Raw genomic sequence first — 16,196 nt, 5'->3', positions numbered from 1 at the left:
AGGTGTGGAAAAACTGCAATGTATTGAGCAAACATGTCTTTTTGACACCAAATGTTGAACTTAACATAGGATTTTCCTGTAGGGTGGCACAGTGTTCTGCATGCATTTCTTTTGTACGAAAAACCATGCCAGGGACATCTTCAGTAAACACAGACTGTGACTCAACCTTATTTGTCAAACAAAATCTGCAAAAATACATTGCGCTGAAGGACTCGACAAAACCAAACAGTCCATGTAAACCTAGGTTGTCGCCCGTTACTTGTATAACAGAACCAAGCACAGGTGAGTCTGAGAAAGGCACCTCAATTCCTCGTGTTTCAAGTATTTTAAGATCATCAACAAGAGGCCTTAAAATGTCATCAAAACCGTGAGTCTTCAGGTCTTGTGAGTGATAGAGTGCCACAACATGTATATTCATCAACACAGAATTATATTTTGGGGGCAGGTTCCTCAATATAAAGTAAATGCAACCAAATTTGTGAATCCCTTTCTTGGAACCCAAAGGATTTGCTGTCTCAAACTCGTCAAAATAAAGTTGAATCTGTAGAGCATGTTTGTTCTGAGAAAACAAAATGTTATTCTTGAAGTATGAACCATCAGATATGTCTTTATATACTCCTTCTTGTTGCTTGGCATGCAAGAAACTTTCACTCAATTCAGTGTTCTTGAACATGGACTTAAGCGTTCCCAGGATGGGTGTATACACAAATTTATCCGTAACAGGGACCTGATGGTAAATTCCTGTCGTGTGATCCCTGCGAACATCAAACCGCACTCCAAGGACATATTCAATTGGTTCAACAATTTCCCACTTTTCCTCAAAGAACTTCTGTTGTTTGGCTCTTGTGTTGAAGGTTGAGAAAGGATTTTCTAGCTGATCAAAACACTTTTCCACCCCTTCCTTTCCAAATCTGTGCCTTGAATTTCTGTCGTACAGCTGAGAACTGCCTCTCTTGCTTGTCTATGAATGTCATTTACAAGTTCCTCCATTGACCCCACCATTGATTGGACTGTGCTCTCAGCAACACCCGATGCTTGCAACTGTGCTACAACAGAAGCACACATATTTAACACAAGATTGTTGTCAACAGAGAGCTGGGTAGTTGTTGGAGGGTCTGCTCTGACAGCCTGTGAAGTTGAGGGCTCACAAACTTCATTATGAGTGTCCACGTTGTCATCAGTATTAGTCAAAACAACATCTCTATGAAAATGAACAAGATGCTTCTTGAAACCTAAATAGGTGCAAAATGATAAACAACATCCCGGCTGTCCACATTTTAAACGCAATGTTTTTCCAGGATATAAACCGTAGTTGAGTCTTAAATGCTGACAAAGCAATGCAGAACTTGTGTACAGACATAACAAAGAAACATGTTTGCACCCAGGGATATTTATCACCTCAAGCGTTGTGCAAAAATCTCGCTCTGAGCTCCTTGACTCTGGGACTTTCCTTGGCACTTCCCACATCAATGTTAAAAACTGTGGTTTGGATGAATGTATAGAAGTTGAAGAGCGAGTCATGGTAGCTGACACTGAAGACGAAGTGTGCTTTGAAGAGCTCGTCGAAAGCTGCCAGGGATGTCTGTGCCTTGCAAGGGATGGCCTTGTGGTCAATGATGATGTAGTATCTTTCGATGCTGTTCTTGTTTTGACCAACACACAGCAAGGAACACTTTGACACTGGCTCCCATCTTTAACAAAATGTAAATAAGAATCATGAAAAATTCTAAACTATATTGCGCAAAACCAATAACCAATTAAAAAAACACACATGCAAGGCAGAAATTTACTTTTACAAACAGAAGTGGAAATTCATCAACTGTGTAATAACTGTTAACTAATAAAGTTATAATGCTTTAAATGTCTATGACTAGGCTTGTGCAGCTCAGCAATGTAAGTCTCAATTGAGAAGCGACCAACCACATGTTCTATTTGTTTGTTGTTTTTTTCCCCAATTCCCTCACACACGTGCTGCTGCAGCAGTGAAGCTCCACATCTACTAAGCTCTGGCAGACCACCACTCACCAAGGTTTAGATATTCTAATATTGAACTCATTTTTTGCACAAAATGCAGAACACAGCCGGCTACACAAGTACATTACTATTTGCATACCTGCAAATATCGAACGACATGGTCTTCAGCTTGACTTGCGCTGATTTTAGGACTCTTCTTGTGGGTGGCAGCAGGTGAACCAATATTAGAATGCTTGATAAGTCACTGTCCCAGCCTACAAGAAAACAGGAGAAAATGTCTGCTACATTCACACCATGATTTTATAGATAAGATAAAATGTGCCTTTATTTGTCCCACAGTGGGGAAATTTATGGTGTTATAGCAACAAAAGAGTACATCAGTAAAAGGAACATTGGACATCAAGTAGCAAATGAAAAATATAAACAATACGGAAAATCTATGAACTGTGCACAGTACGAAAAAGAGAAGAAAATAACCACACCCACCTGAGTCGTGCTGCTCAGACAAGAGATCTTCAATGTGTTCATTAGAAGTCATATTTATGCAGTCTGTCAGGATCCTAGGTTTGAAAAAAGTAGGCCATTTTGCCAAAAATCTGCCCGACACTTCCTCTCCAAACTGGTGAAATCTTGGTCAATCTACAGAAGAACAAACATTTTTAAACTTATGCAGAGAGAGTGTATACATTGAGTGAAAATTCACTTAATATAAAGAAGTTGTCTTTCTTACCAAGCCAGTGATGTTGAGGAATTGTGGGAAGACATCAAAAACTGTTGAAGAGCACTGCTGATCTTTAACCAGTGTTTGGCGGTACTGGAAAGTAACCCTCATCTTCTCTTTGATTGCCGATTCATCAGTTGAATGTTTCAAAAAGGATATTGCTTCATGGCACTGCTCACCAAGAAGCTGCGTATCCGTGCAGAGAACTTCCCTCCTTCTCTTTGGACTATCCTGGTAGGGTGTGCTGGTGGAAGGTGTCCGGGACTGTGCTGCAGTGTTGCGCTGAACAGTTTTTATCCTCCAAGCCAAATACCCAGATCCACTCTGTGGGTCATAGAAGTGTTCCTGTAATATTAAAAACATTAAATTGAAGAGTCAGTTTAGGCCATATTACCACTCCATAAATTGAAATACAAGCCTTTCACTTATAAACTTACATATCCATTGTCTGAGTATGGATCTCTGAGGCTGGGAAATAGAGAGATGATGCCCAAAGCATAATTACTTTGCACAGAGGCAGGTGGGCTCCTCCTGAAAAGACAAACAAGACATTACGACAACATTTCCTTCAGTGCTTACAAATTTTACTATTGTTAGCTTCATTAAGTTTTAGTCACTCTAAAACTGTTTTTGTATCATGTTTCAGCCATTAAGTATTTATTTCTTTCATAGGATAAAATAAATAATAAGTTGCTTTACTAATATGCAATGTCCTAAAATAAGTGTGCTGTTAAAAATATCTGTATGAAATAAAGTATAAATACGAACAATGAAGTCTTACCCATGACTTTCAACCATGTCAGCCACAAGAAGGTTTACCAGCTGTCCTCTTGTGCTATCCTTCAATGTTTTCATTTTATCATATTCATCCAAAATATTCTGTCCTCCCGGTTTATCCTTTAGTGCATCTCTCACCATCTAACATGCAAAGAATAATAAAACAAATTAGCAATTATATCCATCACCATCATCATCATTACGCCTAACAACAAAACAGTTTAACACAGTTCAACTGCACAATATATTTGCAAGTGATACTTGGTAACTAAGACCTCTTTTGCTGATTCCCGTTCAGCATGGGTTCTCTTCCCTCCATTTGTATGAAGAATCACTGTTGCATCTGATGAATCAGAGGATACTGCCAAGGAGTCATCTGACACTGACAGAGATGAGCTTTCTGACATGGGTGACTCCAACGAAGCATACGAAAGATCATGATGAAGCACAACTGCAAACAATAAAAGAAATGTATGGACAAAAGGAAAAAAAAATTAGTCCTCCACAATACTCTTTATTGATGCTCCACTCCTGGTCTCACAAGTCTGAGTCTCACCTCTTGACTTCTCAGTTGCCACCCTAACAGTAAGGTTTCCTGCTTGCAAAAGCTCCTCAAACACATCTGCATCGACTTCTGTCCCTGAATCATCTGTCAAGTGCAGCTCAGTCCCAAGTGGAAGATCTAGCTTTTGAATGACTATAAAAAACATAAAATTTAGAGAAATTGAAAAATTACAATAAACAGAAATGTGATAAATGTTGTTTTCCCTGATTATTTAGGTCAGTGGTTCCCAAACTTTTCACAGTCTGTACCTCTTCAAAATCTTATCCTCCAGCCATGTACCCCCTCCTCTCACACACTTAAAGCAGTGAGAAAAGAAATCCTGCAACCACCCCCAGCTCCACATTTAGTATGTATAACGTACAAATAAGATCTCTTCAAGTGGATTATGTATTAGGGCCATGTTAAATGGAGAAAATGATTTTGGTGAAGTCAAGATTAAAGTTGAAATTTCAAGATTAAAGTTGAAATGATGAGAATTAAGTCGAAACAGAATTTTGTAATTTAAGTCAAAATGTCAAATGTCAAGAAAAAGCTGATAAATCCAAATTAAGGTTGAAATTTCAAGATTAAAGTTAAAAGGACAGCAATAAAGTGGAAATAGAATTTTGTGATAAAATTGGAATGTCAAGAAAAAGTCTAATGACAAGAAAAAAGTCAACAAGTCGAGAATAAAGTTGAAATACGTTGTATGTTGATTTTATTCTTGATTTACCCATTTTTTCTCAACATTTGAACTTTTACTTCATCATTTTTGCTTTTATCTTAAAATTTTCACTTTATTCTCATTAGTGTGACTTTAATCCCGACCTCACAAAAAAACACGGCTTTAATCAGAAGAATGTCTGATTGAATTTTTGTTAATACAAGAATCTTTGATTATTCGGGACAGATTTTCTTCTCCAAGATGCCTCACCAATCCAGCCCCAGCCTCTCTGTCAACACTTCAGGCCTTTTCAAAATCTCACAATGCAAAAATTTGCCAGGTTGAACTTTAACTACCTGAAACTGCTGTTTAAAGCCTGACAGGTATCTGCGTATCCCCTATGTCACTTCGCGCACCCCCGGGGTTCACGTACCCCAGTTTGGGAATCACTGATTTAGGTCAAGGGTGCACAGGGCCTTTAGCTATAATCATAACCACAACTTACATGAGACATTTACATGTCACATAAACTCAGTTATTTATAACTTAGGGCAGTTCGTCAAGTTACACAAACACTCTGGACTCTATTAAAAGTGATGCCAACCTTTCTGAAGAAATGTGTTGAAGTCATCATAGCCATTTTCAGTCTCAGCCACTTTGACATACTTCTGCATTTCTCCAAATCTCACCTTCACCAACATGATGTACTGTAGAACAAAATATAAGAAAAGACACCCGGACTGCGTCATTATTTACAGTATGCCCACATACAGTATGTGGATGTGGAGAGACAAGAAGATTTTGCCTTGCCTGTCTCCACCTGGACAACGAGGGCCAGCACAAAGACACTGTTATTAAAGCTCAGCCTGCCTGCTATCATGACGGCTCACCTACTCCCCAATAACATAGACATTTATCCATAAACACAAAGCTACATAACCAACTCGTCTCTGACAGTTTGACAAATTAACGTTAACTGAAAGCATAAACATAGCAGCGAAGTTATTTTTAATATGCATAGATAGCTAAAACACTAACTTTAAAGTTATAAAAACTCACCGCATTTCAGACGAATTACCGCAGCAGCTTAGGGGGGGCTCCGGTAACGTCATTAGCTGCTGCTAACATTAAATTGAGAAGCTAAAGTTAAGAATCAATGAATAAATGACTAAATTATAATAAATAAACTACCGCTTCCCATGAGAGCAGAGCTCGGTGTGGCTGCCGTGGTGGTCCGGTGTGTCTGTTCTCCGCCTATGGCAGCAGCATGCTACCTGGCTCACAGAGCTAGTCTGACTTGCAGCAGTGTCTGAGCGGACAGGAGCTGCTCTTATAAAAATCCGCAGTTATATACGGTGTTGTCTAAACTTGTAGCCTATACTTACGTTAAGAAGTTGTGTATATTCACCAATACTGATGTGTAAAAGCAATATAAAATGCACCCTTAGCAAAAATAGCATATTAGCTTCGGGACCGTTCGGGACTTAGCCTAGAAAGTTATAGACAGGACTCTGTGACATTTATTGACACATATAAAAAACACAAAGAGAAAGTATTATTAAATGGGCATGTCACCTTTCAAGTACTTACAGCAAGATACTCCGTGAAATCTGGAAGTGAAAAGAAAGTTGTCCTCTCGCTCGTGTCTTACTCCGAAGTCGCCCGCTCATTTGACAAACACGTCACAGATCCGTTGGAATTCTGGGAGCAACACTATCAAGTGTTGATTTTAAAATCAACACTTGACAGTGTTATTTGGATTTAACTCCCTGGATTCACACCAACTCATTTGATGAATTAACTCACACATAGTTGAATTAAACCAAGCAAGTGTTGAATCAACTCAGTATTTTTAACATACAACACCAACACTGGAAATCTAACACTTTTGAATTTGCTGTGTACTCACCATTATCTTAAAGATAAAGGTAAGATCTTAAAGATCTTAAATAAGACTTTCTAAAATTATGAAATAATCACATAAGGATCTCCCTAATGGTTCATGGCACGCTGGTTGGGCAGGCCTCAAACACCAGGTCCTCCACCCCCAAGAGGCGTTTAGAGGGCAGACCAATCAGCAGGAGGAGGGCTTGTGGAGCATGGAGCCTTGAAGAGATAGCAGCTAAAACAGTGTTTTGGGACAGAGACTGAAATAAGGGGTTTCCAGTGAGAGAAAAACTGGGGCACCAAAGGGACGGAACAAAAAAAAAAAAAAAAAAAAAAAGAACATGATAGCCCTCTTGCTCCTGAAGAAAATCCTTTTTTGTTCTTATAAATCTGATCAATACTTAAAACAAACAATCAAAAATTGGATATTAAAGATTATGTGAAAGCAGTCAGTATCCAGGGCTGCAGTAAACACAAACACACAAAGTCAGTGTGAGAAATCTGTACACAGGATTTTATTCTGTATAAAATAATCTCTAAAAGGGAGTTAGTACCAAAAATACTGAAAAGGCACTTCTTTGATAATAGTGCGTGAGGTTTAAGTAAAACAGTGCACTTGATGGTGTTAGATCTGACACATACACAAACACACGCATGCAACCCCCCCCATGCAAACACACACACACACACACACACACACACACACACACACACACACACACACACACACACACACGCAAACCCACACACATCTGATATATAGTTATTGATACATGTCAAAGTACTCTGATCTGATCATCAGGTGACCAATCATCTCCATGACAACTGCTGGGTCAATCGAAGATCAGTTCAGGTCAGGGGGAGACACTGACATGAGGGTGGAGGGAGTAGCCTGAGAAAGAGACTGTGAATAGACAAAACAGAGAGGGAGGGGGAAGAGCAGAATGAGGATCCAGTGATGTGTTCAGGTATAATTGATCATTATTAATCTAATTGATCTTTAATTATTAATTTAATTAATTCTGGTCTTATACTGGCTTTACCTAGATCTAATCCTGATTCAATCCTGATATATAACCCTGATTTAATACTGATCTAATCCTGATATATGACCTTGATCCGACCCTGATACAACCCCATTTAAACCCTGATATAACCCTGGTCTAATTCTGACATAGCCAGTGGCGTGTTGTGGTTTTTTTTTTTTTCAGGAAGCCAAGTGAGACAAAGCCTCTAATGTGTATGTTTTTTGGGGATAGGGTTGTGAAAATGTAAATAAATACCTGAGTTAAAAAAAGAAAAGAACAACAACACTGAATAAAAAAATAGTTTAGTTGCAGTTAACATATATATATATATATATATATATATATATATATATATATATATATATATATATATATATATAAATTTATATATATATATATATATATATATATATATATATATATAAATTTATATATATATATATTTATATATATATATATATTTATATATATATATATATATATATATATATATATATATATATATATATATATATATATTTAACAAGTATGTATTTTGTGTGTGAAGTTCGTCAAAATTCTTTCTAGTGTTCCCTTATTGTTATTTTTCTTATTTATTTTCATTTTGGAAAATGTTAACGTTTTGTATTTACATGCAAGGCTCTACTTTATTTGTTTAAAGAAGGAGACTTTTATTTTGAAGGGACGTGCTTTGATTTGTGACAGAATCCAGCAGCTCACTCTCTCTGCTGTCTGGATTCTGATTAACGGTACGTTGTATGCACAGCTCCGCTGCATTTTTTTGTTTTAACACACAATGCAAGAGTCTTAAGTTAAACCAAGTGGTGGTACTTACATGAAAGGTGCAGACATTTTTTTGACACAGACTTTCTGTGAATATTTTCATGTATAACTTTGTTATGTCCGTGATAAAACCGCTAAACCACTAGCGATGCTAGCGCTGTATAAGCCACGTGGAGACAAGTACTTTACTGTGTGTGTGTGTGTGTGTTTGTTTTGACTCATAGGAGCAGGAGCTGTGTCCTATGTCTTTAAATAAGAGCACTACCCCTGTGTCTCATCCTGTGTTTCCTGTATGCAGCACGTAGTAAACGCTGTGAACCTGAACTCTGAGTCGTCTCATCATTCTGCCAGAAGTACGACCGAAAAGAAGGGGTTACATCTGGTGCCGTGACCTCGTGGATTGAGAGGGTCAGCCTGCAGCCGATCCTTCATTCTGGCAGAGTGTGGTCCAACTGGCCTGAAGTTTTGAAGTATTGTTCAGGTTTCACTGTTACACTAATGTGTTATTACCACTTTAAAGAGGGGTACCATAGACTTTGTGACACTGTTTGTTTTGTTAAGTTTTCTATTTTAAGCAAAAAATAGTTAAGTGTGTCAGGCGAATTTTCAAGTTTTGCACATTTTGAAGTGTTATTACCAGTTTAAAGAGGGGTATTGTGAAAATTCAAACACTTTTTTATTGAGTTTTCTGGGCAATTTTTTTTATGTTTCACTGCTGATCTGGGGTAACAGGTGTATCAGCATGGATGACGCTACAGTTGCTGATTTTCAGGGGGCAGACCCTATGGGCATTGATGTGCATCCTAGGTTGAGTTTTGGTAGGGGGATGGTTTTGCCCTCTGGTTCAGTACCTTTTCATGTTTCTTCCTCTTCTATGGGTTGTGGGAGGGGGGTCTCTCATGGTACTGATGAGTGTGGGGTTGAGCGTCTTGTTGCTGATGGTGACTCGTCTGCATGCCACCCATCTCAGTCTCAGCCCCGTCCTGGTGCCCCCCAAACTCCTTTCACCCTTGGGCCAGTGCAGTCTGTCGTTGGTGTTCAGTCTCCTTACACCTCTACCCCAGTCCACCCCGATCCTGCTTGCCAAGCCCCTCAGCTGTGTGCCTCTGTACCTCAACTGACTGACACTGATAGTACTATTCATCAGCTCGGATTTCTAATCACGGAGTTGGGCAAACACATTGGGGATTCAGTCACAGCCAGGTTGTTGTCAGATAGAGAGGCCATTGGTAACCGAAGCAACGGAGCTGGAAGTGTACAGACTAGCGGCACGACAGTGGATTTGTCCCAGCTTAACATGGTTCTCAAGTCTGATGGTAAGGAACCTCCTGTTTTCCGTGGCGACACCACAGATAAGTGCACGGTGCATGAATGGCTTGACCTGATGACGATGTATCTGAAGAAGAGGAATGTGAGTATGGCCGATCAGCCTGATGAGATAATGAGCAAACTCATGGGGAGGGCCAAGGATGTGGTTAAGATAGGTTTACGCAGTGACCCATCACTCAGTGTCGATCAAAAACCTGACACGATTTATGCCATCCTGAAACAACACTTCAGCGACCTGTCACATTCCTGTATGCCACTTGCAGACTTTTACAGCACGCTTCCAAGAGTTCGTGAGAGTCCAGTTGACTACTGGGTGCGCCTAAACAAGGCAGCTGATGCAGCAGAGGAGTGTCTCTAGCGTCAGGGGAGGAGCATGGGCGACCTGACGAAGGAAGTTGCTCTTATGTTTGTGAGACACTGTAATGAACCTGCTCTGTCTGCTGTCTTTAAGAGCAAGTTGGCAAGCAGCTGGTCAGTGAAAGAGGTCCAAGAGAGGATCGATGAATACCAGAGAGAGGTGAGGTCCAGACCCAGTACTCTCGTTGGGGAACGTGTCACCAGGCAGGCTGTTGCTGTGGTGGATGAAAGTACTCAGGAGGTGGGCAGAGTTGAGCCCGGGGCTTCACTACATTGCAACAGACAGGGTGTTGGCCAGACCCAGCTTCAACCCAGTGTGGAGCTTGCAAAGATACAGGCTGATGTGGATAAGATGTCTGCAATGCTTGGTGACCTGTTGAATAAGTTCTCTGCCTCTGCTGGACCTCCTGCCTCTTGGAGCAACAACGCATCATCTAAGAAGAAGAGGATCTCAGTCCCCAAAGCTTGTGAGGTTTGCAATGACAGTTCTCACTCTACAGTTGGTCACTGTCAGCTTCATCATCTGTGTTTCATATGTCATCAGCCTGGTCACATGAAACTCCAGTGCCCCAAAGCCACTACTCCTGCCACACCTCAGTCTGTCCACCAGTCTGGCCAATCTTCTCACCAGTTAAACGAGGTAGCCGGCACTTGAAGAGGGGCAGTGTGGGCCTTAGTGATGACTCCCTCAGCCTTAATGATGATCTGCTGTTGTTATATGAGTCAGTCTGTGAGAGTTTACCTGCTGCCACGAAAGTCATCTTTCAGAACACTCAGCGTTTGAGCACCAGCGACAGTTTGTTTTACACGCCAGTCGTGGTCGGTGAATGTGAAACGGTGAATGCCATGCTGGATTCAGGTTCCATGGCCTGTTCTGTGAGTGAGGCTGTGGAGCAAAGGCTCATTGATGCTGGTGTTTTGGATCGTGGTGATGGAGAGGAACTGGATATTGTCCTGATTGGTTGTGGAGGGCAGAGGGCATGCGTCAAAAGAGTTTGTGATTTGGAGCTTGAAGTTTATGGATGTAAGATGCTTGTGCCCACTCTTGTTGTTCCTGGTCAGTTGGATGAGTTTGTCGTCGGAACGAATGTGATCAAATACCTGACGCGCAGATTTAAAGATTCAAGAAAGTATTGGGAGATGATTTCTGGGCCGGCTGGATCAGATGCTGGGGAACGTGATGAGTTCCTTGCGATGCTTTCTGGAATCAATCAGTGGGCAGGTGAGGATGTGCCGGACTTTGTGGGAACAGTCAGACTGAACAGTGCTGTGACGCTCCTGCCTGGACATGAGCACCTGGTTTGGGGTAAACTCCCTAAGAAGTCACGTGGACCACCCGGTTGCACTGTGGTGGTTGAGCCAACAAAATCTCGCTCCATTCCAAGAAACGTTCTTGTTGGCAGGGTGGTGACTCCGTTGTGGGGTGATGGGTGGGTTCCCATGAAGGTTATCAACCCAACAGACAAGCCGATAACCATCAGGAGGAATGCAACGCTGGCAGATGTGTTCCCGTGTCTGGCTGTAGAGAAGCTCCAGCCTGCTGATGGATCATTTATCAAGTCAAACAGTCAACATACTGTACACAGAGATGTGCCCGACCCGACTGATGTGGCTGGAGAACTGAAGAAACATGGGCTGGGTGACCTCGACCTTGACTCGTGTGAGGTGTCAGATGGTTGCAGAAGGGAGGTGTGTAAACTAGCTCTGAAATATTCTGACATCTTCTCCAAGCACAAGCTCGATTGCGGTGAAGTAAAGGACTTTGTTCACAAGATTCACCTGACGGATGACAGGCCCTTTAAGCTCCCTTACAGGCGTATCCCTCCTGCTCACTATCAAAAACTCAGAACAACTTTGGATGAAATGGAGGAGAAAGGCATCATCAGGAAGTCAACCAGTGATTTTGCTTCGCCACTGGTCCTTGTGTGGAAGAGGAATGGAGAGCTTCGCATTTGCACCGACTTCCGCTGGCTCAACGCTCGGACAGTAAAGGATGCTTATCCCTTGCCCCATCAGGAGGACTGTCTTGCCGCTCTGGGTGGAAACGCTCTGTTCAGCACTATGGACCTCACGTCCGGATTCTACAACATTCCTTTGGATGAGGAGAGCAAGAAGTTCACAGCCTTCGCCTCACCTGTTGGCCTGCATGAGTATAATAGACTGCCACAGGGACTCTGCAACAGTCCAGGGAGTTTCATGCGCATGATGATGAAGATATTTGGGGACCTGAACTTCATGAACCTTCTATGTTATCTGGACGATCTACTGGTCTTTGCACCAACAGAAGACGAAGCAGTGGAGAGGCTTGAGAGAGTCTTTAAGCGGTTGCGAGAGCATAACCTCAAACTAGCGCCTAAGTAGTGCCATTTTCTGCGCCGCTCAGTCCATTTTCTTGGCCATGTTGTTGACAGCAGTGGTGTGTCAACTGACCCTGCAAAGGTGGACGTCATTCAGCAAGTTTCAAAATCTGACTTAATGGCTCCAGATGGTCGCACCCCATGCCCCAGTAAGATCAAGTCATTCCTGGGTCTTGTCAACTGGTACCAGCGCTTTATTCCCCACTGTTCTACGCTGGCCAAGCCTCTGGTCCAGCTGACTGCAGGGACAAAGATCAGAAAAGACTCAAATGGGAAGAAACGTAAACGTGTGTGTGTCTACAGGAAGCTTACTGAAGCTGATTGGACACCAGATTGTGATCATGCCCTCCAGAAATTGAAGGATGCCCTGCTAAACAATGTCATGTTGGCTCATCCTGATTTCTCCAGGCCGTTCATTCTGTCCACCAACGCATCAACTGATGGGTTGGGCGCTGTACTCTCTCAGGTTGCTCCAGGAGAAGATCGTGCTCGGCCGATAGCATTTGCTAGTAAATCCCTGAACAAGGCACAGAGGAACTATGCTGCCCACCGTTTGGAGTTTCTGGCATTGCGTTGGGCTGTTTGTGAAAAATTCAGTCACTGGTTGAAGGGGCATGCTTTTACTGCTTGGACGGACAACAATCCTTTGGCCCATATCCTCACCAAGCCCAAACTGGATGCTGTCGAGCAACGCTGGGTCTCTAAGCCAGCTGCCTATGACTTCGACATCAAGTATATCCCTGGTCCCAGAAATGTTGTTGCTGATGCTCTCAGTAGGAAGCCATTCGTCGGGAGTGTCAGTGAGCGCCTGATCAGTGAGTCATACGAACATCTGCTAAAAGAGTCAGAGGCTGTGTCTGGTGGGGATGTTCAGGAAGCTTTCAGAGGGTCAAATGTTTGTCAAGCAACTCACAAAGTTTCTCGGGGGAGTGGAAAATCACTGGCTGATGCAGTAGCACCTTCTGACTGTTCGCTGTCTAGGGCTGAAGTGTCAGCTCTCTTGGACTGCCACAATAACTGGGATGCAACTGCAAGACTCAGATCTACAGTGCTGGTCAATCACGTCCAGAGTGTTATGTCGCTTGGTCAAGACATGCTGCCGTCATTCTCTAAACAAGAACTCAGGGAGAAGCAGCAGAGTGATGCTGAATTGGCAAGAGTGCTGCACTACGTTGAGCGGCGTCGCAGACCTTCGAGGAGGGAGAGACCTAATGAACCGGTAGATGCTCTGAGGTTGTTGAGGCAGTGGGATAAGCTTGCAGTTGTGGATGGTATACTCTACCGCACATCAAAGGACCCAATCACTAGAAAGAAAAGACATCAGTATGTGGTTCCTGAGTCACTGAAGAATGCTGCTCTGCGTGGGTGTCACGATGATGCTGGCCACCAAGGTCAAGAAAGGACATGCTCTCTTGTGAAGCAGAGATTCTACTGGAGTTCTGTGGAGCGTGATGTGAGAGATCATGTCAAGTGCTGTTCACGATGTGTGATGGGCAAGACACCTGATCCTGATGGCCGTGCACCTCTTGAGAGTATCAAGACGACAGCACCGATGCAATTAGTGTGCATAGACTTTTGGTCTGCGGAAGATTCAAAAAACCGCAGTGTTGATGTTCTGGTCGTGACAGATCACTTTACCAGGCTGTCACATGCCTTCCATTGCCCTGACCAAACAGCCAAGCAGGTTGCACGGAGATTGTGGGACAACTTCTTCTGCTACTATGGGTTCCCTGAGCGAATCCACTCTGATCAAGGTGCGAACTTTGAGAGTGAACTGATAGGGGCCCTTCTTCAGGTGTCAGGTGTCAAGAAATCTCGCACCACTGCTTACCATCCGATGGGGAATGGTTCAGCTGAGAGGTTCAATCGTACCTTGGGGAACATGATCAGAACCCTCCCCCCTCGTGCTAAACATGCTTGGCCCCAAATGTTGCACACCTTGACGTTCATGTACAACAGCACCTCTCATGAGACTACAGGTTTCCCCCCATTCTATCTGATGTTTGGCCGTGTTCCCCGATTGCCAGTTGATGTTCTTTTCAAGTCTGCCTTGAGAGATGACAGCCAAGTTTCATTCCCAAGCTATGTTGAGGAATTGAGGAAGGACCTTCACGAGGCGATGTTATTGGCAGAAAAGAATGTTAGTGCTGAACAGAGACGGCAGACTGATGTGTACAACAGGAGAGTCAAGGGGGTGGAAATTGTGCCTGGTGACAGGGTTCTTTTGGCTAACAAGGCAGAGAGAAATCGCAAGAAGCTGGCTGATCGTTGGGGTGATGTTGTTTACACTGTGGTCAGTAGCAACCCTCAGACCCACACCTTTGAGGTTCGTAATCCTGTTACGGGCCAGTCTAAGATCGTTCACCGCAACTTGCTTTTGTGTGTGAATTTCCTGCCGGTCCTACCTGACACTGATGAGTCTGCCTCACGGGTCTCCTCCTGTGCTTTGGATGTGGATGATGTTGGAGACCTTTCAAACGAGTCTACCACACAGCTTGATGCGGCCTCTCTGTGCTCACCTTGTCGTCCCAGTGGGAATGATGTTACGGATTTCCCTTCTGTCCCTCCCACTCAACCTGACAACCTGACTTCTCGTTCCATCTGATGGACACGGCGAGCGTGATGATGTGGACGCTGTCACTGCTCATCCCACTGCAGACTCTGTGGACAATGCCTTACGTACTCAACATTGGGTGTCTCAGATCCCTCTGACAATGGAGCAAGTGGGCCCGGGTCTTCCGCCTACAGTGGAGAAATGTGTGACGGGTTGTGGCTCTGTGCCTCCATGTGTGGATGGATGTGTTTCTTCCAATGCCCCAGTTTCTGACCCTGACATACCACTCTCTGATGTGGGTGACCTGAGTTGTCCAGCCCCTGACTCTAAGTGCCCCGCTTCTCCTGCACCTTCGTCCAGTGCCCCTGTCGAAGTGCCTAGTGGCCTTGTTACACCTGTGTGTGCTCCCGATAATTCCCGTTATAGTACTAGGAGTGGCCGGTTTGTTCGTCCTGTTGAAAGGCTTATTCAGACTATGAATGTTCAGACTTTGCGTGCTCAGTCCAGTAAGTTTAGGACATGGGCTGGTTCTGTTTTCAGTGTGAACACTGCGTCTTGAATTGAGTGTGATTGTGAGCATGTTTTAGTCCTCCCCTGACCATTTCTGTATCTCTGGGCTGGGTGGTTGTTTGGTGAATTGAATTTAGGGAGTGTATTCAGGCACTCTTTTTGTCATCAGCGTAGGGTTTGTGATACAGCTGGCACTACCCTCCTGGGTTCTTTATTGGACAGCCTTGTGGCTTGACATGGCATATTGTTGTTGGAAATGTGTGCTATTCATTCACTGTTTTGCTCGTGAGATATGGCGGGGAAACTTTTGGTCTGACTCAGGGTTTGACCGCTACTTGAGGTTTTCTGAAATTGGTCTTTGTTGTGAAATTTTGCCGAATTCAGGGGAGGAGTATGTAACAAGTATGTATTTTGTGTGTGAAGTTCGTCAAAATTCTTTCTAGTGTTCCCTTACTGTTATTTTTCTTATTTATTTTCATTTTGGAAAATGTTAACGTTTTGTATTTACATGCAAGGCTCTACTTTATTTGTTTAAAGAAGGAGACTTTTATTTTGAAGGGACGTGCTTTGATTTGTGACAGAATCCAGCAGCTCACTCTCTCTGCTGTCTGGATTCTGATTAACGGTACGTTGTATGCACAGCTCCGCTGCATTTTTTTGTTTTAACACACAATGCAAGAGTCTTAAGTTAAACCAAGTGGTGGTACTTAC

General features: G+C 43.0%; 1 protein-coding gene across 3 annotated transcripts in view; it reads right to left on the bottom strand.

Moving 5' to 3' along the window:
- Positions 1–2,172: 2,172 nt before the first annotated feature.
- tmem176 (transmembrane protein 176) overlaps positions 2,173–16,196 on the bottom strand; it is a 43,484-nt gene continuing 29,460 nt past the window's right edge. For 2 of the 3 annotated variants that reach the window (XM_074687722.1, XM_074687723.1), the window contains 8 exons: positions 5,285–7,471; positions 4,029–4,169; positions 3,748–3,923; positions 3,477–3,613; positions 3,133–3,226; positions 2,705–3,040; positions 2,461–2,613; positions 2,173–2,228 (listed from right to left, as the gene is read on the bottom strand). In XM_074687722.1, coding sequence (XP_074543823.1) covers positions 7,412–7,471 — 60 coding nt within the window. In that variant the 3' untranslated portion in view covers positions 2,173–2,228; positions 2,461–2,613; positions 2,705–3,040; ... (3 more) ...; positions 4,029–4,169; positions 5,285–7,411. Of the gene's footprint in view, positions 2,229–2,460; positions 2,614–2,704; positions 3,041–3,132; positions 3,227–3,476; positions 3,614–3,747; positions 3,924–4,028; positions 4,170–5,284; positions 7,472–16,196 lie in introns of those variants that run through there. The other variant, XM_074687721.1, reaches the window with a different exon arrangement.

This window comes from Halichoeres trimaculatus, unplaced genomic scaffold (assembly GCF_033239565.1).
Source record: "Halichoeres trimaculatus isolate MK-OKI-2021-1 unplaced genomic scaffold, fHalTri1.1 fHalTri1_scaffold_2, whole genome shotgun sequence".
In the NCBI taxonomy this organism is placed as follows: Eukaryota; Metazoa; Chordata; class Actinopteri; order Labriformes; family Labridae; genus Halichoeres; species Halichoeres trimaculatus.
This window is presented reverse-complemented; position numbering and strand designations above follow the sequence as displayed.